Consider the following 22991-nt stretch of genomic DNA (forward strand, 5'->3'; position numbering starts at 1 on the left):
ATATTAGTTTCAGGCATACAACATAATGGTTTGATATTTGTATATAGTGCCAATGTGCCATTTGTGTTTTCTTAGATTTCTTAAGGTCCCTTGGTTGTGACCCTACACTTCTGTGAACTCCACGGTGCTCACTTCCAGGGGTATCTTCTGAATCATTTTACAAAATGGCATAAATGATAGTTTCATGGACCCACCATATCAAGTCCACGATCCACCCAGAACAATGCTACCCAAATGAGGAACAGTCATGTATGCGTGGACACGCCTGGTTGGCCCCTACAGTCTCCTCAAATATTACTTCACGTTCCCTTGGTTTACATTAATAAGCCACTTGTAATAGCCTATTAAGTGTAGAGTCCAGTGAACTTTTACATATGTGTGTGTCTGGGTCAGCACAACCCAGATAAAAATGGGGAATATTCCAGCACCCTAGTACACTCCCTGGTGTCCCTCTTAGGAGCTACTCCCTCCAAAGGTAAGCACTGTTCTGACCTCTGTCATCATAGATTACGCCTGTTTGTTGAACATCATATACGTGGAATTATATAGCATGCATTGTTTGCTGTCTTTTTTTCCCAAAAACATACCTGTGAGATTAGTCTGTGTCTATTGGGAGTTTGTTTCACTGCTGCAGAATATTCCACCACATTTATGTCATCACCTCACCATCTTGGTATGAACACTATGAGCATTTTAATGGAATGACTTATTTTTCCCCTGCATACGTGCTTTAAAGCATAGTTAGTAAGTCAGTGTACAAGAGCTTATGGTGGTTTTTGTCTATAGTTGACATTTCTGGTCTTACGAGTCTTTCTATTTTTACCCTCTACTGCGTCCTGGAGAGAAGTTGCTGGCGTTGCTTTGCACCCATGTAAAGAGGACTTCCTCCTATGTGTTCTAAAAATGTCATTGAGAAAGCTCCACGGGGCTGGGGCGCATGGGTGGCTCAGTCGGTTAAGTGTCCGACGCTCGGTTTTGGCTCAGGTTATTATATCATAGTTTCATGAGTTCGAGCCCTGCATCCGGCTAGTGCTGACAGTGCAGGGCCTGCTTGGGACTCTCTCTCTCTCCCCGCCTTTTTCTTCCCTTCCCCCGCTCATGCTGTCTCTGTCTCTCTCAAATAAATAAACTTAAAAAAATTTTAAAAATAGCTCAAAGGGGCTGAACACGGCCGTATCCTTCATGACTTGGTTTGTCCTCACTCCGCCATTATCCTGCCAGCTGGAGGTCTTGTCTCCACTCACCATGTGCAGCGGGAACGCACTGGTGGGCCCCGGGCTCACCTCTGGGAGCTCACATGATGGACACACAGCAGCATGCGGAACCGAATTCTGCGCGTCGTCAGGCTCTGAGCTACGCAGGGGGACTGGAAAGCAGGCTGGGTGACGACCCACGCATACAGTCGGTCTCCAGCAAGTCTGGAGCCATGCTGGTTGCAGGATGCTGCTGGTTCTCTCCCTGAAGATGCAGGCCTAGGGACCTGGGGGATGGCGTGCCTGGGGTCCTGGCTCCGCATCCCATTGTGTCCCAGCCCCAGGCCCATGTCCGACCAGGCACACATGTAAAGACTATCTGGGCTGTGAGTTCTATTTCATCTGCACTGTGGGCCTCAGCTCCTGGTGACTTTGCTTCTCTTCGCAAGGTAGAAATGCAGTGTGTGTGTGTGTGTGTGTGTGTGTGTGTGCGCGCGCGCGCGCATACGTGCGTGCGTGTGTGTGTGTGTGTGTGTGTGTGTATAAATAGCCAGCATAGCTTGCTCTTTGCTTTCAGTATTGGCGTGTTCTCTCATTCTGTAGTTTCTGATTTCATCTTGTCTTGTATCTAAAAGGCTCCTGAGGGGGGTGCTTGGGTGGCTTAGTCGCTTAAGTGCCCGACTTTGGCTCAGGTCGTGCTCTCTCCACTCAGCAGGGGCCCCCCGCTTCAGATCCTCAGTCTCCCTCTTTCTCTGCTTCCCCCCTACTCTCTCTCTTAAATAACTAAAGGCTCCAGGGGGGCTGCATGTTCAAAGCACAAGCCTGGCTTTTACTTCTCCTGCCAGAGTTCCTTGGTTCTGCAATGGCTTCAGGCCTCTCGAACGCGTCTGCGTGCTGCCTGTGCTGAGACAGGAAGGACCCCGTCTCATTAGTTTCCTTTGCTCTAACTTGTTGGAACAGGGTGAACGGTGGGGAGGGTGGATGTTGTGCAGCACACGCAGCCGGGGCCTTGTCCTCCACACTGGCCGAGGTCCTGAAGAGTTTTACGTCCGTCTGTCAGGTGCTCCTTTACCAAGGCTCTCACACCAGAGGCGCCGGGGTATATACGGAGTCCAAGGCAGGGGTCCTGTCCCTGGGGAAGCAAGGCTAGGGCTCAGGGCACAGCTCTCGCCATGTGTCTTTCCTCGATCCCCGTGTCCCGGCTGCTGCCACAGCCCTCAGCCCTCACTGCTTGGGGCCCCATCCGCTGAGGTCCACGGACGTGTGACAGGGAGCAAACAAGCAGCCCCCGCCACCCTTGCTCTGTGGGCAGCTGGGGACTCTGAAATATATAGGGTCTGGAGTGAAGACGAGGGGCCTCCCAGGCTCCAAGTGTCCCTGACGGGAAAAGTAGGGGGGGACTGTGACTGTTGCCTCGTCCTCTGTGGCTCAGGCCGGTTCTCCCAGTGCCACCAGCTGGTGGGGGCGGGAGCCGGGCTGACAGCTTCCAGGGGGCTTGGCAGTAGCCGTTCAGAGGTGGTCGTAACCCTGGTCCCCTGGCTCTGGGGTTTTGCTTCTGCTGTTTTCACCGAGGACAGATACAGGGAGTGTCCTTGGCCAGCGGGACTCCCAAGTTCCTGCACCAGGACCCCAATGGCCAGCAGGTGAAAGAGATTTTTGTCCCCTACCTGCGGTGCTAGGTTTGTTTACTTCTGGCTCCTTCTCTCCCTGCCTCAATTCCCAGGAAGTGAGAAGGACCAAGAGTGGCCAGCTTTGCTGAGAGAAGCCACCCGTGAGATGCCGCGGAGCAGGGGACGGAGGCAGCACAGGCCGGTGGTGCCACCTAGGGGAAGAGGTGTCCCCGGCTGGCTGCTGGCACAAAGACTCCTCCGTGCAAGTCAACCTCGTTTATAAAACCCAGGATTCACTTTCAGGATAAAAAACGAGGTGAAGAGAAAGGGAAAGGGAGTCATTGTTCGCGTGGTGAAAATGACTTCAATGATTTCTCATCTTACAAAGGCATTCCCTCCACAGTACCTCAACACACGTATGCTCCCATCTACCTTTTAAGTGATTTGATTTAGTAAAAAATTACAATTTTTTCCCACGAAGGTAGAAAAATGGCACTTATTTATGTCGGGTGAGGAAAAAACGAAAACCGAAGAGTATCGATAGGAGGAAAAATTGTTCTTTCCTTGTTTGGATCCGTCTTGGACAGAGGCCACTAATTCTTGATCCAGTGCCACTTAAACGCCAGTGACTTACAGATCTGGCTCCACCCCACGCACCAGAGTCCCTCACCCGAGGGCCCATCCGGCGTCTGAACGAACTACCGAACCCCCCTGACCTGCTTCACTCACAGCGTTCCCATCCCAGCGGCTGAGAAGCCCAGGCGTCACCCTCGACTGCTTTCTCTGCCAACCAACAGCCAATCCATGAGGAAATCTCAAATTTCCGTCCTCAGAGTATGAGCAGAGTCTGACAACCTCTCACTGCCCTGTGGCTGCCTCCAAGCTCCGAGACACCGTTATTTCCTGGCCTGAATTATTGCAGGAGCCTCCTAACTGGCCTCCAGCTCTGTTCCTCCACCGTTCATTTCAGTAGGGCAGAACGAGGTCTGTCCTTGACTCCAAAGCCTGCGGTGCGTCCGATTTACTGAGAATAAAAGCCCAAGTCCCTACAAATGGCTTCTCGGGCCCCACGCGATCTGCACCCAGATGCTTCTCTGACTCTGATCCCTTTCCACCTTGCTCACCCTGCTCAGCCACGCAGGCTCCTTGCACAAGCACACTCCTGCCCTAGGACCACCCCTGGCGGTTTCTCCCCCTCTTCGTCCCGACACCTGCATGGCTAACCATCACCTCCTTGAAGTGTTTGCTCAGCTGTCACTCAGTGACCAACTTTACAATCTTCAAATCCGACAATCCATACTCAAACAGTATTCGCTCAGCTTTCTTGAACTTGGGGTGGAGTCACTGGCGTGTACTTGGGTTAATTAAAAGTAGGGTGCCTATATGTCCCAGTTTGCCTAGGACAGTCCCAGTTTACACTTGTTGCCCCCCCCCCCCACCCCGGGTTATCAGTAACAGCGTCCCCTTCACTTCTCGACAGTGACCTGGGTTGGATGATCCACTCTGTGGTCATCCTAGGGCGGAACTGAGGGGGCTTTCTCTCCTAACGCTTCTCTACCACACGTAGTTAGGTTCCAAGTAAAGTGCCCCTAGTTACTCTACCGTTTTCTACTGGTCCTTAGCACCAGGCCGCAACACCCGGAGAATTTCGCCCAGTTCTCCATTCCTTCTCTCACGAAAACACACAGGCCCACAGCCACTTCCACTATGCTCTGCGGAGACAGAAAAGGTAACCTGTGTGAGAGCGGCTGCCTGCAGCTCGCTCTACTTGTGTGTGACTTGAGCGATCCTCCCATCTTTCATTTTCTTCAAACGTCATCCACCCACCCACCCATCCGTCCTCTCAACGTCACGGAGCGTCTACCACGTGCCAGGCCCTGTCCTTGCACACGAAGTCCTTGCCCTCATGGAACTTACAGTCGAATGAAGGATACAGGCAAGAAACAAGCTGATAAGTGAACAGGAGCTCGGGAGAGTTCCATGGAGGTCAGCGTGCTCCAATCGAGTCACGGGGAGGGGAACTCAGTGGGAAGAGAGAACCCCTGACCGAGCAGAGGACATCTGGGACTTTTAAGATGAGTAGGGAGGGGTCTGACCTGAGAAGGCAGAGGAAATGGGAGTTCCAGGCAGAGGGAAGATCTGCCACAGCCTGAAAGCATGAGAGAGCACAGCATGTGAAGAGTCAAAGGCCATATGTTTGAAGCACAGGGAGCCACAGGGAAGGAGGGCAAAGAGTCTGGGTTTTATTCCAACTGCGACATAAACCTGTTTCGGGGCTTTGAAGAGGGTTGACCTGATATAGTTTGTACTTTCTGTTTATTTTTGAGACAGAGAGCACGAGCAGGGGAGGGGCAGAGAGAGAGAGAGAGAGAGAGAGAGAGAGAGAGAGAGAGAGACAGAGAGACAGAGAGAGAGAGAGAGACGGGGGATCCAAAGCAGGATCTGCGTGAACAGCAGAGAGCCCGATGTGGGGCTCAAACCCACAAACCGTGAGATTATCACCTGAGCCAAAGTCAGACGCTTAACTGACTGAGCCACCCTATAATTTGTATTTTGTTTTTCCTTTTTCAATGTAAAATTTATTGAAATTATTGAAAGGGTTTTTAGTGAATTCCTCTCTACCTCAGATGCTCCCAGAGAGTTTCTGGGTGTCCCTGAGCTAAGCCTTTCCCAAGTTTCTTTTCTTTTTTTTTTTTAATTTTTTTAATTTAAAATTTTATTTAAATGTTATTCATTTTTTAGTTTTTAACTTTATTTTTAAAATTTTACATCCAAATTAGTTAGCATATAGTGCAACAAGGATTTCAGGAGTAGATTCCTTAATGCCCCTTACCCATTTAGCCCATACCCCCTCCCACAACCCCTCCCGTAACCCTCTGTTTGTTCTTCATATTTGAGTCTCTTATGTTTTGTCCCCCTCCCTGTTTTTATATTATTTTTGTTTCCCTTCCCTTATGTTCATCTGTTTTCTCTCTTAAAGTCCTCATATGAGTGAAGTCATATGATATTTGTCTTTCTCTAATTTCACTTAGCATAATACCCTCTAGTTCCATCCATGTAGTTGCAAATGATAAGATTTCATTCTTTTTGATTGCTGAATAATACTCCATTGTATATATCTACATCTTCTTTATCCATTCATCCATCGATGGACATATGGGCTCTTCCCTTATTTTGGCTGTTGTTGATAATGCTGCTATAAACATGGGGGTGCATGTGTCCCTTGGAAACAGCACATCTGTATCCCTTGGATAAATACCTAGTAGTGCAGTTGCTGGGTCGTAGGGTAGTTCTGTTTTTAATTTTTTGAGGAACCTCCAGACTGTTTTCCAGAGTGGCTGCACCAGCCTGCATTCCCACTTATAATTTGTATTTTAAAAAGATGCCCCTGGCAGTTTCTTGGAGAACAAAGGGGGCCAAGTCTGGAGGTAGGCTTACGGTTGTCCAGGCAAGAGATTCTGGTAGCTTGAACTAAAGTGGTGGAGGTGGAGAGAAGAGGGTGGATCTGGGAGCTATTCTGAAGGAACTGATAAAACTTGATGAACAGGATAGAAGGGGTGAGGGAGAGGCCTCTGACTTGAGCTACCGGAATCATGAAGGGAAGGACTAAGAAGGGTTGGTTGGGTGAAGTTATTGTGTGTAAGATGGAGATGCCCAAGAGAAATGCCTAGAGGGCAGCTAGATAAGAGACTGGAGTTGGAGAGACCCGTGTTGGGATGGAAATGTGATGGTTTCCAGGACCCGGGATGAAATCACGCAGGGAGAGAAGACACACAGCCGAGGACCAATCCTGAGAAAGCGACAAGCAGAGATTTATTGGAGGAACAGATGCAAAAGACCAAAGGAGGGTCCCTTGTGTCATGTTTTGGAAAAGTAAGATGAAGGCAGAAAGGTTTCTGGTAGATTTGGTAACACGAAGGTGGCTGTGACATTAGAGGGATCCATTAAGTGGTGGAGGCAACACCAGGTTAGGGTGCTTTGGAGAAACAGGGAACGATTCGTACATTTCTTAGTAACACTGGGGATCGGTGGAAACTTCCTTCGTTTGGTAAGCTGTACCTATCCCACACCTATCGTAAGGGTCACGGATACTCAATGGGGAACCCGGGATTTGGCATTCTTCCCTCCTCCCAACATTGCATCAGAGGTCCCAGCCCCGTGTAGAAGAGCAGTACAGGTACGTAAGATTGTCTACGTGACCAGAGCTGATACAAGGGTTCAGCAAGCCGGCTACGTGCGGAATCCTCAAACACTGTTCGTTAGCAACGGCCAAATAGAAAATAAAATAGAAAAAAGATCTCAGTCTTTTTATATCCAAATAAAACGACACCAAACCATTATGGGAAAAGGTGACAAAACTTTCCGAGGCATGTGCTGGGACATTCCCTAGGAAGCGCCTCTTTTCAACTACTTCTCAGTGACAATCCCTGCTGACATGACCAAGGGAGCCGGTGTCTGATACAGAATGAAGACGAAGTCCTTGGTATTTTTTTGGTCATGGAACGGAGGGGTCCTTGACCAAACGGATGCTAAAGCTTCTGAGAACCAAGATGTGATCTAATGGTAAAAAAAAAAAAAGGTGATGGAGGCAGCGAGCATAGAGCCACTGGAGGACAGCATCCAAGCAGGAAGCCAGGAAATGGCAATAAAGATAAGTGGTAGGGTGGTAACACTGAGTAGCATAAACCTCCAACTAGCACAGCATTCTGCAAAAGGGAGAAGACAACTGGTCTGGAAGCAGCACACAAGGGCCGCAAGGCCACTGCCATGCAGACCTGAGACGCTGGGGCAAGAGACAGAAGGCTTATACGTGAAGCATACTGAAGACGTCCCTGTGTTTACAAGGAGCTTATGCACTAAAGAGTGAATAATGGTCACATTTGTATTACTTGTTCCCATTCATCTCACCTTCCCAAATTCCTCCGGTCCTCAATATTGGTTCATATATAATCACAGCAGAATGTGGCAAGCTGAATATTTTTATATTTAAAGGTGTCTATGTATGTACACACACACACACACACACACACACACACACACACACAGAGCTAATACCTATATAAACAAACACAGAATGAAGAAGGGACATGAGAAGGACATGGGTGGATTGAGGGTTAAAGCAGGATTTTTTAATAGCAGCCATCTTGACATTTGGGGCCAGAGAATTCTTTGTTGGGGGGGGGGCTGTCCTGTGCACTGCAGGATGTTCAGCGGCATCCCTGGCCTCTACCCACTAGATGCCAGTAGTGATGACAACCAAACACATCTCCAGATAGTGCCAAATACCCCTGGGGATAAAACCGTCCCCTGTTGAGAACCACTGGGCTAAGAGTATGCATAAAAAAGGACTGAAGACAGGGCAGAATTCGGATAAATTGAGGAGGTGAAGGAGGAGGATGCAATCCGGGCAAAACTCTGGTCTCCCATCTGTGGCTCCAGTGACACTCAACTAGGCTTCTCTAAATTGTCATGTAAGCTCAATGATTTCTAACAGCCACTTTCTACTGTCTGTTTCCCCACTTTCGTTGGCTGCACAGCCCACGTTAGCAGCAACATTCCTTTCTGACCGCTGGAAGTGCTGGTGGTGGGGGAGAGAGAGGTATCATATGCCTTCTTGTGAGACTGGACTTCTAGTCTTTTCTCAGCCCCACATTTTCCATTTAAAAATACGGTTCTTAAGGGGCGCCGGGGTGGCTCAGTTGGTTAAGTGTCTGACTTCGGCTCAGGTCATGATCTCGTGGTTCATGGGTTCGAGCCTCGCACTGGGCTCTGTGCTGACAGCTTGGAGCCTGGAGTCTGCCTCAGATTCTCTGTCTCCCTCTTTCTCTGCCTCTACCCCCACTCACGCTCTCTCTTTCAAAAATAAGTAAACGTTAAAAAAATTTTGTTTTAAAAAGAAGGTACGTTCCCACTCAAATGTCTTTGAAGACTTAAAATACGTAACCAGCACATATCAGGACCAAGTTCAGTAATCTGCTTCTTGGGTATTTACCTCAGAACGAATTACGAACATCACTAAACACCACAAGTTAAACTGGCTTTCAAAATTTTGAAAAATACAATTCAACTACAACAAAAAAAGGATTCCATTTAACAAGTGGGAAAAGGACTTAAAATAGACATTTCTCCAAAAAAGATATATGAACGGCCAATAAGCACAGGAAAAGATGCTTCACATCACTACCAATTAAGGAAATGCAACTCAAAACCTAACCTAACCTCACACTCATTGGGAGGGCCATTATAAAAAACAAACAGAAAACAGCAAGTATCAATGAGGATGTGGAGAAATGGGAGGAACCCTTGCGCGCGGCTGGGGAGAGCGTAAGACGGGGCGGCCAGGGTGGACAACGGTTTGGCAATTCCTGGACATATTAGAAACAGAGTTACCACGACACCCAGCAATTCCACCCCTGGGTACATGCCCCAAAGAACTGACAGCAGGGCCACGAACAGAGATTTGGCCAGCCTTGTTTAGAGCGGCGTTACTCACAAAAGCCAAGGGGCCGCAGCAAAGCAGGCGTCCACAGATGGATGGAGAGATAAACAAAGGTGCTCTCTACATACAATGGAATATTCTTCAGCCTTAAAAAAAAGGAAGGAAAGTCTGACATGAACCACAACGTGGACGAACCCTGAGGACATTATGCTGGTGAAATAAGCCAGTCACAACAGGACAAACCCTGTATGACTCTATTTGTGCGGGGCCTTGGGTAGTCCGATTCTTAGAGGCAGACAGTCGAATGGTGGTGGCCGGGGGCCGCAGGGAGGGCACCGGGGACTCAGAGTTTCAGCTCCACGAGATGAAGAGAGTTCTGGAGATGGATGCTACCGGGGATTGTATCAATAACATCAATGTATTTAATAACACTTAAATGCGGTCGATGGTAAATTTTATTTTACATGTATTGTACCTCAATTAAAAATTTTTAAAAATGCAAGAAATGACAGGAAAGAATTAACTGAAGTTAAAGCAGTATTTATTCAATTTTCTTGCACTCGTAGTATCTAAGGCATAAGTGGTGATTATTCAGCATTATACCAATTCTTTTAAGGCCTCTGCGGTTGGACGTTTGCTCAGAGATAGATCCCATCTGGTGCAAATCTGAGAGAACTTATTTATTCTGGCGTGGGCTCTTATTCATGAGAGACACATCTTTTTGCCTCACTATCCCTTCATCGAGCTCAGTCACTTCCAGTACAGGGCATGTGTGGTTCTGCAGCTGCTCTGAAGGTCACCTGGCTCCCTGTGGCCCTGGCCCCTCGAAGTGCGAGCGGGCCTCGGCGGGCCCCTCAGGCTGTGCTTTCGATGATAACTGCGATACCCTGGCCGCCCCCGATGCAAGCTGATCCCACAGCGTATCTTCCACCCCGACGCCTGCAAGAGAAAGCAGTGGCTGAAATCCACCCGAATAAAAAACGAACAGAGTTAATTCGAAAACTAATTAAATAGAATCAATAATGGTCACATCTACATTAATCATTCTCATTCAGCTCATCTCAATCTCTTCCCCAATCCTCAATGTCGGTTTACAGTCGCAAGAGGACAAAGAATTTAGAAAGCGGAATACCTGTACTAAAAGAAAGTGGTAACACAGAAGGGGGAAGCCGAGAGACAGAGACGCTGAGGTGTGCCGGGGGAAAGAAGAGACAGGAGGTGGCAGAGACAGGCGGAGACGGGCTCCTCCTGAGGAGGAGTGAGGAGCCATCGGCCTCTTTGATTTATATGGTTTCGGATTTTTATGGCACCTTGGAGTGAGTGCAATTAGTGAAGTTTGTCCATGTGAAAAGGCAGGTAATTTAGAAGCATTTCATGCCCCTTTCATAAAAATTAGACTCCTTTGGATCACAATCTGTTCTCAGTCCTCAATCTAACAGAACGACCTTGAGAAAGCCACCTAGGAACTTTCCAGTGCACGTCACTCATTTCAATTCAATTACTTATTAAGTGAAATGAGTCCCATTTACCTTAACAGGAGCCAGAGTGATTTTTTTTTTTTTTTTAGGCCTGACATATTTGGTTTTGTTTGCAACGTTCCTAACAGAAAGAAATGGTCCAAAACACACAGCACGGGAAGGAGGAGCTCTTCTATTAGGACTGAAAGATTTCAAACACACAGAAGGCTCCTCCTGGAACCCTGGCAACAGTGAAGGAAACACTTAGCTCAGACCCAAACTAGCAGTTTGCTTCGGTTTCTTAAATGACAGCATCTAGATGGGAACCCTCCCAATATGTTGTCTGGTTTCCTAAATAATTTTCTCTCGCTCTTGCAATGGGCACTAGAGTGCGAGCACCATGAGGACGGCGGCCTCGTGAGTGCTGACTGCTGTGTACCAGCACCGGGTGGGGGCAGAGTCAGGAGGGGGCATGTGCTGAGGGGCTACACTGAGCCCATGGCAAACACGAGGAAGCGTGCACATCCCAAGTGCAGGGCCCCAAAAAAGTCAACCGAGTCACCTCTAATCTCAGCCGGAAAGGGTATAACTTGTTCCTGGTGAGAAGCAGTACGGGGGGATATGAGGAGGAATGAAAAGTGTTGGACTGTTCCGGGGAAACTTAAATCCATGCATTTTGACCAACGATGGCAAATATAAAATGCAACGATTTCTAGCAGATACCTTAATTCGTGAACCAGGTGCGCCATAATTCTTGTTCCAGATCCTCCCAGTGGGTGACCCAAAGCAATGGCTCCGCCATTCACGTTGGTTTTACTTGGGTCAAGATCCAAACTCTTCTGAACTGCTAAGTACTGAGGAGCAAAAGCTTCATTCACCTAAAAATAATCAAAACACTGGTAAAAATCCTTACTCATAAGTTGATTTTCGACCGAGAATTGTCCAGTCCTACTGATGGCTAATTTTGCTCTTTTTTTTTTTTTTTTCTATTTAAACTACCTTGCGAGGTTATTTTAGTTTATCTTCAACCACTCTCTGTAAAGACATCAGGTTTGAAAATGGGTGTATTTACTAACTTATACTTTAAGTCCACTGCATCCCTTGGAGAAAAGAAATCCTCAGTAATGTTATAAACATACCTACTAGAGGCAGTGGGAGATGGTCCACAGGTTCTGAAGCCAGAGGGATGGCTCAAATCTTGGCTGAGTGCATGTTCTTTAAGTTCTGGACACTTGAGGCTCCCTCAACAGTAAAATGTGGATGCAGTACAGCCTAAGAGTTATTGTCAAGGTTAAATGAAATTATGGGTATTAAGTGTCTAGTGTAGCACCTGACACATACCAACTATTCAGTAGATGATCGCTGTCAGTATTATCACTGCAGTGCTACTTGCCATACATCCTAGAAGAAACTGACATATGACAAAGGATAAACCTTCAGAGCCAGACACACAGAAAGGTTACTATGCTGATACTAGGCAGATCTGAAAAGTATTGTATTTATTACTTAACAAGGTTGGCTATATGAATTGCCTTCCTGGGGCGCCTGGGTGGCTCAGTCGGTTAAGCGTCCGACTTTGGCTCAGGTCACGATCTCACAGTTTGTGAGTTCGAGCCCCGCCATCAGGCTCTGTGCTGACAGCTCGGAGCCTGGAGCCTACTTCAGATTCTGTGTCTCCCCTTCTCTCTACCCCTCCCCTGCTCACGCTCTGTGTCTCTCTGTCTCTCAATAATAAATAAATGTTAAAAAAAAAATTAAAAAAAAAAGAATTACCTTCCTTCAAGTTCATAGCAGTATATTTTCAACGTGATCGTAGCTAGAAAATTGTGTCAGTAGGAAAACTCTTAAGAGAGGTAACTTTTACAGAGTCGAGATCAAAATCTAGTCATGTTCTTTCCTACTGTATTTTCTGTTTCCCCAAGATGGTGCTTTGTTTGTCTTTAGATCCTACATTATTTTTCCATTTTATATCGGCATTTTATATCGGCATGATCATCAAAAGTCCCAAAGACAATCATATCAAGATGTTGAGCGCTATGTCCTTGAGTACATATACATCTATAAATGATTATGAACAGATTTAAAGAGCTGACAAATTTAAACAGAGTTTTTAAGTGTGAAATCTAAAGTAAAAAATTTAACGACATTATTTGCTAATACAAATATGGTAATTAATTAGCCCCCTTGAGGCTCTAATAATGGAAGAAGAGATTTAAGGATAAGCCATTTGTCTAAAACCATGGTTTCCTGGATGAGAGATTACCACAGAGGAGATCACACGTGTGCCCAGAGAACGCCCCTTCTCTACCAATTTAAATAGAGACGTTTCCTTTGTTGTATTTGTTATCTTTCAATGTCAAGGAGCATATGTTTAATTACCTAAAATTTTCAAATACTCCCCAAATGTAAAATGTATATAATCCAGCCTTAAGTATTTTCTTTTCTACTCCTACTTTTTTTTTTTTTAATTTTTTTTCAACGTTTTTATTTATTTTTGGGACAGAGAGAGACAGAGCATGAACGGGGGAGGGGCAGAGAGAGAGGGAGACACAGAATCGGAAACAGGCTCCAGGCTCCGAGCCATCAGCCCAGAGCCCGACGCGGGGCTCGAACTCCCGGACCGCGAGATCGTGACCTGGCTGAAGTCGGACGCTTAACCGACTGCGCCACCCAGGCGCCCCACTACTCCTACTTTTAATTATTCTACACATTTAAGATGCCTTTGTTCTAACCTAATATTAAAAAAAAAAAAAAATCACCATACCAATAAACTTAAGTTTTCTATGCGAAAAATTATGACATCCTAAATCTAGCTGCACTATGGTGTAAAAGCCAAAGATAAGTTCGGGGAAGGGGGAGTTTTAACTTGGGGAGAGGGCCAGAAACTTCTAGATTTGGCATCAGATACAGTTTTCTATTATGTCAATTCTTTTGCTTGTATTTTTTCATTTTCATCCATAAAAGAAGGTTAAAGTTGTTTATTTCTCACCCACCTTATATCATATTCAATTGAATTCAACAAGCACATTAATAGTCTAAAATGCAATAGTCTTATAAGGGTCAAAGAAGTTCCCAGGAATTCATATTTTAGTAGAAAAAATCAGGCTGTTTTAATTATTCAAATATACATAAAGCATTTTAATCAGGTAGACAAAAGTACCAACCCAGGCATGTAATGAAAAGTAATACGTATTTAGATGCACATCATTTGGAAAGGCAATAGCACTAAAACAAAAGAGCTATAAAATACCAAATAAAGCCATTAATGCTGTAGAAGTTGGCGGTTTACTCATATAAAAAAGCATCACACTTACCTCTACCAAATCCATGTCCTTAAGACTCCGTCCTGTTTTCTTCAGTGCCCCATTGATAGCAGGGACAGGACCTATATAAGCACAAAAATCAATTTCATCTTATCTTTAGTTAAGTATCAAATTTCTCCTTCTTTACTAAACAGGTAAGGAAGGAAGAAATAATGTGACAGTTATTAGTAGCCACAGTTCTTACTACCTTGATAGCACATTATTCAATGATGGGACAATAAAAAAACAGAAAAAAGAACCCAAGGGAAAAGCTGGTTATGCAGTCCAATTGTAGATGAGAGGCTCACGTGAGACGTTCTACCATAAACAGCTTTAAGGGTTCAGACAGCCAAAGGAGTTCTATCTGGGGTTCCGCATTTACAGACCACGCTTCATACCAAATGGCCAGGCAGACCGAGTGTTCTCCTGCATACAAATCACATGCATTCCTAGTACCAAAGAGACTGTGGCTACTCTGAACTTGCAGGCCATCTGGGCAAAAGGCAAGAAGCAGCGGTAGCATCTCCACGTGGGCACAGCAAGACAGGAAGGCACGAGGCACTTGAGGGAAAAGATCTCTGAAGCAAAGAGGTGTTTATAATGCCAACAGTAGGCAGAGAATTTAAACAAAACAAAACCCCCTCTGCAGATGCAAAATCTACCCAGTAAGACTTCTGAAACTTTAGCTCCCAGATTTCTGATGATTACCCATGGCTGTTTAATGCTGCTCATAATTTTTAGGTATATTGACATTTTTCCCATAAGATAAAAAATCTGGCTAAAGAAGATTATCTACTTCTTTATCTGTTCATAAAGAACGAAATTGCCATAAATTATCTATCTATCTATCTATCTATCTATCGATCTATCTATCTATCAATCTGGTATGTTCTGCTGAATTCAAGTAGTCAAATATCCAGCAACAAGTATCATAAATATACCTAATGTAAATGAGAAATCAGTCTGTATGAGAAGCATAATGCAATCTAAATATAACGTAACTTGTTTTGTCACCTAGTTAAAATGTTCTTTGGACAACGGTATGCTTATTGGTTGAGGGCACCCAGTTAGCGCTTTTCAATTTGAAGAACCAGTTTTGCGCGTTAGCACAGAACCTAGTTCCAGACTCTCTTTGTATCTCTAAGGCCCCAAAGCAGGATGGACAGTCAACAGGAAAGCATGTTTTCCAGCATGGTCAGGGATGAAGCATCCTGTGAAAGACACTCAGAACTAAAAGCTGAGGATGTGACACCCACCATCCTACATACTTCCTTGCCTTCATATCCATATTAGGCATGACTCGATATGTTGTTAACTTAGAATCATTACACTATCCTGGGCCGCAACTTGAGTTTTAAAGGATGTTCCCATAACACTGTTATTTACCGGGACTCAGGAAGTTATAGTATTCTCATTGGGAAAAGGAGATCTCATTTCTAGGCCTACCACTAAATAGCTATGTGACCTTGGGTACCTTTTTTGGGCTACAAGCTTCTCATCAGAAGTGCTCTGAATTGGTTTTTAACATTTTTCTTTTTAACCACTGGAATCCTTTCTACAAATAAAGCCCAATAAAAGATAAAGCCAGAGCTGCTACAGCTAAAGAGGTTCCAAGCTTCACCCACTATTGCCATCACTGGCGAGTTCCAGGGAGCACTGTCTTTCCATATGTGTCCTTCCTTGGAGCCATTACTGTTCTTTCTCGGTCCTGGCTTTTCCCCTTTTTCTGGGTCAGTAGCTACTCTACAGTGCTGAGGATTGCTTGATGTTGGAGAACTGCATAACTGAGGAAACTATTCTTAGAAACTGGATTGATGAAGTCAGTCCCCACCACTCAATAACGGCTCTCCCTGGCTTATTCATCTGGTGCCATTTCATGTAGTTAACTTGTTTAATCCCATATGACAACCAATAGACAGCTGTTTAGGTGAAGGGACATTTGACACTGTGGGGCATTCAGTATATATGCATCTGTTCAAGCCCTGAAGGGGGAAAGAATCAAGCCTTCCACAATGGTATTTGTTGTACCACAGGGCCAACATTCGGACCCTGGAAGAGAACGAAGGAAAATTACTTTTTTTTTTTTTTTTTTTGCCGACTACATTAATGTAACAGAACCTAGTAAAAATTGAGGTTAAACTGAAAAAGAACTACAGAATAACTACTTATCTATATCAGATAAATTTGATTGATCATCAAAGCCACCTAGGTACACTTAAAAAAAAAAAAAAAAAAAGCCATACTCCCAGGCTCCACCCTGGAAGTACTGAAACAAAATCTTTCGAGCTGGGATTACAGGCAGATTTTGATGATCACTTGGGGTTGGGAACCACTGTTCTAGACACTGAAATGATAAATGCCATACCAATACACAGATGTTTAAGTTTTTAAGCTACCTTCCATCTCTAAAACAAAAGCTGATGTTTTGTTGATAGCGAGTAGCTGAAAGCTAATAAGCTTTTAAACCTGTAACACAGAAAAAATGGACTTTTTTTTAAAGTTTATTTATTTGAGAGAGAGAGAGCGCGCAAGCAGGGGAGGGGCAGAGAGAATCCCAAGCAACCTCTACGCTGTGAGCATAGAGCCTGATGTGGGGCTCAAACTCATGAAACTGTGAGATCAAGACCTGAGCCGAAAGAGAGTCAAGAAGCCTAACCGACTGAGCCGCCCAAGTGCCCCCCCCCCCCCCCCCGCAAATGGACTCTTAACAGATGTTTACACAGCTTAAAGTTTAGTTAAAGTAATCTGAAGCACAGTGAAAGCTGACAAAGTATGGACATGCCAGCTTTCTTTTTTAGGAATTCTGTAGGAGACATCTCCGAAGGACATGGCAGCAAACACGGTTGGGTATTAACTCAGTCCCAATCAGCATACTGGAATTACTCAGGTAGAAGCTTGAGGTTCACACTGAAGGACCTCTGGGAATGCAGGTCACAACAGGTCAACCTCCCTCTAGCGTGGGACCTACTTCAAAAATTGATTAGTTGAAGAAGGCCTAATTAAGTTCATAGCAAAATCTCTGGGCCTATCAAGAATCTGAACATAGCCCTGGCGTAGGCTTTTCTTTGGGGTATGAGGGTACAGGTGGGACACATCAAAGCCTCTGGGCATGAATGTTTTTGTAAGTGAGGCCCCTCATTAGTTCCGAGGATGACAGGAACTACTACAGTCAGCATCAGCTGCGGTTCCTGGAGTGTATCCAGCGAAAAGCTTTTCGTTCCCCTAATTCATATTTTTCAAGCCAAGAAAGAGTATACAGTTGGCTCTTTAACAACATAAGTTTGAACTGTGTGGATCCACTTACAGGCAGATTTTTTTGATAAACATAGTAGAGTACTATAAATGCATTTTGTCAATAACATTTCCTTTTCTCTGGTTTATCGTAAGACTACAGTATTTACTACATATAAAATATGTGTTAACAGTTTATGTTATTGGTAAGGCTTCTGGGCAACAGTAGGCTATTGTAGTTAAGTTTTGGGGGAATCGAAAGTTATACTTGGATTTTGGCTACATGATGGCTGGCGCCCCTAACCCCCACATTGTTCAAGGGTCAACTGTACACGTTTGCAGGGGTTCTGCTAATCTTTGCCAAGTGAGATACACTGTAATTCTTCATTTTCCTATTAAGGCCCAGCTGAGCCGGGTGGGCATGACTTTGACTTCCTGAGACAACACGGTGAGAAGAGCACTTGAATTAGAGAGGCGCGGTTCTCATCCTGGCTCCATCACTTACTGGTCTGGAACTTTACAAGACAACCTCCCTAAGTTTCCATTTTCTCATTCACAAAGGGGTTGTGGGAAGAAGAAATGAGATATACTAGTGACCACATGCAGAACAGCCAGCATTCAGGAATCTCTGTTTCACCCCAGGATCTCTCCCCCATCGCGTGTTCTCTCATCTTGTCCCCACCTTGTAATTCTTCTCTGTTCTATTCTGGGTGTTAGTTTTAAAGATCTCAAATGGCAATGGAATACTACTTGGCAATGAGAAAGAATGAAATATGGCCTTTTGTAGCAATGTGGATGGAACTGGAGAGTTATGCTAAGTGAAATAAGTCATACAGAGAAAGAAAGATACCATATGTTTTCACTCTTATGTGGATCCTGAGAAACTTAACAGAAGACCATGGGGGAGAGGAAGGGGGAAAAAAGTTACAGAGAGGGAAGGAGGCAAGCCATAAGAGACTCTTAAAAACTGAGAATAAACTGAGGGTTGGTGGGGGATGGGAGGGAGGGGAAAGTGGGTGATGGGCATTGAGGTGTTGTCTGGAAACCAATTTGACAATAAATTTCATAGTAATAAATAAATAAATAAATGTCTCAAATGGACAGTAAGACATGATTAACCGCCCACAAGAGTCTGTACAGTCTTGGTTTTCCTACTGTGCCTGGCACCGTTTTTTATGAAGATTAGTTGTTTAAATGACTGATTACCAATCTCCTTTTCTCCACAAGTGACCTTGATTTGGCTACTGTTTAAGGTATCTGAATGCCAGGGAAGAGTTAACTCTGGAGACAAAACAGACCGGTCCGTTTCACTGCAAACTTACCAATACCCATGATAGAGGGATCACATCCAGACGCAAAATAGCCCACAATTCTTGCGAGTGGTGTGAAGTTATGTTTTTTAACGGCATCTTCACTAGCTATGATAACAGCTCCAGCACCATCGGATATCCCCTTGGAAACAAAACCAGAAGATTAATTAGAGGGCAAGAGGATCCAGTTAATTATGATCTGAACTAATGAGGTAATGTTAGGATTATGGTAATACAGAGGAAGCAGCGCCACAATTTGGGGGATAGCAAGTAGTGCCCGCAGTGCTCGGGTGGGCCGGAGACTGACTCGGGCACAGAATGCCACTTCAACGACGGAAAACAGGAAACGGTGGCAAGAGGAGCTTATATCCAGATGTGGGGAGAGGTAAGAAATCTGATGAGTTGTATGCATCAGGGAAAAAACAAAACAAAAGATGAACACAGGTAGATTTCCTTCCAGATTCCTCAGATAATAGTCTGAAAGAACCAAGAAATTGGAAGAGTATTATATGAGAGCACCTAGTTAAAATATTTTGGTTTGGACCATGAAAACCCCAATTTGCAGAATATGAACACTACTAATTTTTGTTTTTCAAATTTTTAAAGTTTATTTATTTTGAGAGAGCTAGTGGGGGGAGGGGTGGGGAAGAGAGAGAGAGAGAGAGAGAGAGAGAGAGAAAGAGAGAATCCCAAGAAGGCTCCTCGCTGACAGCACAGACACTGACGTGGGGCTTGAACTCACAAACTGTGAGATCATGACCTGAGCCGAAACCATGAGTCGGACGATTAACCGACTGAGCCACCCAGGTGCCCCTATGAACACTACTAATTTAAGCTAAACTACTAAAGACTAGTATGAAAAGTATCTAAAAGACACCTCACGATTACTCTGCACTGAACACAATAAGAAGAGTTCGAGAGTTCAAGGTACGTGCCACCTACCGACGCATTCCCTGCAGTAACGGTTCCTCCCTTCTTGAATACTGGAGGCAGTTTATTTAACTGCTCCAGGGTTGTTTGGGGCCGTGCATGCTCATCTACCTGCATCATCTGTTTCCCCTTCTTAGTCTTCACCTCAATTGGTACCATCTCATTATTGAAGTAGCCAGCATCATTAGCTGAAATAGGAGACCATCATAAGAATGGGAAAAAAAAGATGATATAAGAAATGAAATCAAACACATCCTTCAATGTAACTTCTGGTCTCCCCTTTCCTCACAGCCCTACTTTAAAATAAGCCTTTACTACATGTACAACTGACCTTGCCTATTGGAGGATTTAATGTACTGCCATGAATCTATACAAATGCATTCTGCATCTTTTTTACCTTATAATTTTTGACCTTTTTTACTACAATTTTTTTTTTACAAGGTACTGCTAGATTATTAGCAGTCCTAGTCTGTTAGCTACAGGTATAATAGCACTACGTAAATTTAAGTCTTATTTAAACTTCTCGAGTTGAGAAATAATTTAAAAGGTACCAAGTTGTACAACAATAATTATTGTACACTTAAAAATATGCTAAGAGGGTAGATCTTACGTTAAGTGTTTAGCACAGGAAGAAAAAAGAAGTGGTCTCTAAAAGAAGTGCGCCAAGAAACCTGTAACCGAAATGTAGTGACAAGCAACCTGAAGAAACGATGTGAGCTATTACTGACACAGTTCCAAGTGAAACAGCTTACCTACTTCCATCTCCACTGACTCGAATGGACTACAGTAATCTGACGCGTCAGAAATAAGGATAAGCAGGGAGTGATACCACCTTAAGTGTGAAATCACTTTATAGCAGGCTAAAACACTTCCCATATTTGGATTTCACAACTCTATTAGGGAAAAAAGGGAAGGCAAACATTTTTTATCTCCATTGTAGAGATGCTCAGTGAATACAGGACTGAGGTCAGATAACTTCTATGTGGCCAAGGCAGAGAGAGAACTGATGACTCTTGACCTCTGGACCAACACCTTCGCACTTTGAACATGTCACCGAAAAACACAGAGAATGAATTGGCTGGCATCAGCTCCAGCCCACTCCTCCGGCTGAAATGCTAAGATGGACTTCATGCTCACTATTCTAGGTATGTAACATCCCTAAATAAGAGTTTCTGCTCGTCTGTAACAGCGTATTTCAAAAACTTTTTTCAGGAGACTCTCAAACTTCTTCAACTCACCATCCTTATGAAACACTGCTGGCGGGGTACCCACTTCGGGCTGGCCTGGCAGCAGCGTGGAATGTTATACCAAGGACGCTGTAGCTCTGGCTATGGAGTAGTGTGCTGTGTCTTCCTTCCAGCTGGGTGCAGAGATGCTCAATTAGGAACGGGAGGAGGAAGGCACAAAAGGATACCCAGTGGGTCCTTTCCAAACATTATCGTCCCCTCCCTGTGAGTAGGATATGCCTCACAGAGGAAAACATCCTCTGTCCCGGCAGCCCCTGTGACCCTTCATCTCTCACAGTGTATCAGAGCCCTCAGCGTTCTACTAACAACAGAACCAGTTCAGGACAAAATGCGAGCGTCTAGATAAGGTCAGTCAACAAGGCCACTTTTAAGTAGTATTACTGTATTGCAAAAGAGAAATTTCTGGTTAATTTTGCAATCATTAATAGAATACCTGACCATCTAAAAACAAAAGCATGAAGGAAAAATGTGATTTTCAAGAGGTGTAATTAAAAAAACATTTTTTAATGTCTCTCATTTTTGAGAGACAGAGAGAGTCAGAGTATGAGTGGGGGAGGGGCAGAGAGAGAGGGAGACAGAACCCAAAGCAGGCTCCAGGCTCGGAGCTGTCAGCACAGAGCCTGACGCGGGGCTCGAACTCACGGTCCACGAGATCATGACCTGAGTCAAAGTCGGATGCTTTACCAACTGAGCCGCCCAGGCGCCCATCTAAAGGTGTAATTTAAAACAAATATTATATGACCATTATCGTCTGAAATGAAAGAAATCTCTTCTATTTTTTTTTTTTACGTTGACGTACAACTAACATGTAACGTTATATTAGTTTCAGGTGTACAACAGAATGACTCAACGTTCATATATACAGTGTGGCAAAACGGTCACCATGATAAGTCTAGTTAACATCTGTCCCCATACATAGCTACAACAACTTTTTCTTGTGATGACAACTTTTAAGATCTACTCTCTTAGCAACTTCAAATATGCAATACAGTATCGTTAACTATGGTCACGATGCTGCACATTACATACCCACGACTTATTTGACAACCTTTATTTTATGACTTCTTTTATTTTATAACCTCTGATGGACTTTACCCATTTCACCCACACCCATAGTTTTGTATAGATATTTATAGTATCCAATTTCACTGACCAGCTTTCCACCTCTGCTGGGACTGCAGGGCGTATTTGTCACAGTCTTCTCTGCTTATGTTGTATTTCACAGCGAGATTCTCTGCAGTAATTGCCATGGGGAGTTGGACATGCTGATCTGTTAATCCTGACCACAGAATATCTTCCAGCTATTAAAAAGACATGCATAATAAAATGATTTGTTAAAGCATATCTTTTGAAAGTAATATGCTATAATGTCTTTACATTTAAATAATTAATAAGAGGAAAGTAAAATTACATTTCCTGACAGCATTTACTCCTATACATATTTGGTTCTGCGACATTTTAAAAAACACCCAATGTCATTATAAAATGCACACATTTCCCCCTCTCCCTAAACGTGGGGCACTACAGAGAGGCAACGGTGCTAAATGTACAGGGAGAGAACACAGGAAGTCAACCTACAAGCAAAAATTACACCCTCAGGGCCACATTTGGAAGAAACCTAACACTGAGTTCTCATGCAATGTTGCCCTGTAGCCACCTTTGTTAAGCACGATTCTGAGCTCTGTAGACAAGCCTGCATGTGTCTGTGCCCTTTTAAACCCGTGCCTTCGATGACAGGGACAGCTTGTTCTATCAGTCACTGTGAAGTTGCAGAGACCTGGGACACGTAGGTTCTTGAGGAACAGAAAAAGTCACTACTTATTATCCAGTTAGTTGGTCTCTGGTAAGCATGCTCTTCTGTTCCTTCTAGATGGCCTCAGCGCCTTTGAGTCACCGACCTTTCTGAAGGTTGTCTCAAACATACTTCGTCTAAAATACTATCTCATATTTCCTAAGTCTTATCCCTTCCAACTTTCAAAGAGACCAGGTGAGGAACTGGCCTGAAGAGTGTAAATCTGTCATTACTGTTGGAAAATGCTAACAATATAGAATGTCACATGGGAGGAACAGCACACGATCATTCCTTATCAGCACTGTCATTCCCACGCCGTAGCTCTCAAAGATGTGAAGATCAGTTTTTGTCTGATTTAGGACAATATAATCTGTATTCAAAGAGAATGTTTAAAAAAAACAACAACAAAGAGAATGTTTTCTGTGATGAAGTATCTATTCATTGGAGATTGCTTCAGAAATAAAACTTCCATAAATCACA

At 44.4% G+C, this 22991-nt stretch overlaps 1 protein-coding gene across 3 annotated transcripts in view; it reads right to left on the reverse strand.

Annotated features, from left to right (window-relative positions):
- Positions 1–9766: 9766 nt before the first annotated feature.
- Positions 9767–22991, reverse strand: part of ACAA2 (acetyl-CoA acyltransferase 2) — a 34516-nt gene continuing 21291 nt past the window's right edge. For all 3 annotated transcript variants that reach the window (XM_047828318.1, XM_047828319.1, XM_047828320.1), the window contains 6 exons: positions 21873–22020; positions 19485–19660; positions 18555–18684; positions 14014–14084; positions 11423–11577; positions 9767–10181 (listed from right to left, as the gene is read on the reverse strand). In XM_047828318.1, coding sequence (XP_047684274.1) covers positions 10097–10181; positions 11423–11577; positions 14014–14084; positions 18555–18684; positions 19485–19660; positions 21873–22020 — 765 coding nt within the window. In that variant the 3' untranslated portion in view covers positions 9767–10096. The remainder of the gene's footprint in view (positions 10182–11422; positions 11578–14013; positions 14085–18554; positions 18685–19484; positions 19661–21872; positions 22021–22991) is intronic.

The sequence above is a fragment of the Prionailurus viverrinus genome, chromosome D3 (genome assembly GCF_022837055.1).
Source record: "Prionailurus viverrinus isolate Anna chromosome D3, UM_Priviv_1.0, whole genome shotgun sequence".
Taxonomy (NCBI): domain Eukaryota; kingdom Metazoa; phylum Chordata; class Mammalia; order Carnivora; family Felidae; genus Prionailurus; species Prionailurus viverrinus.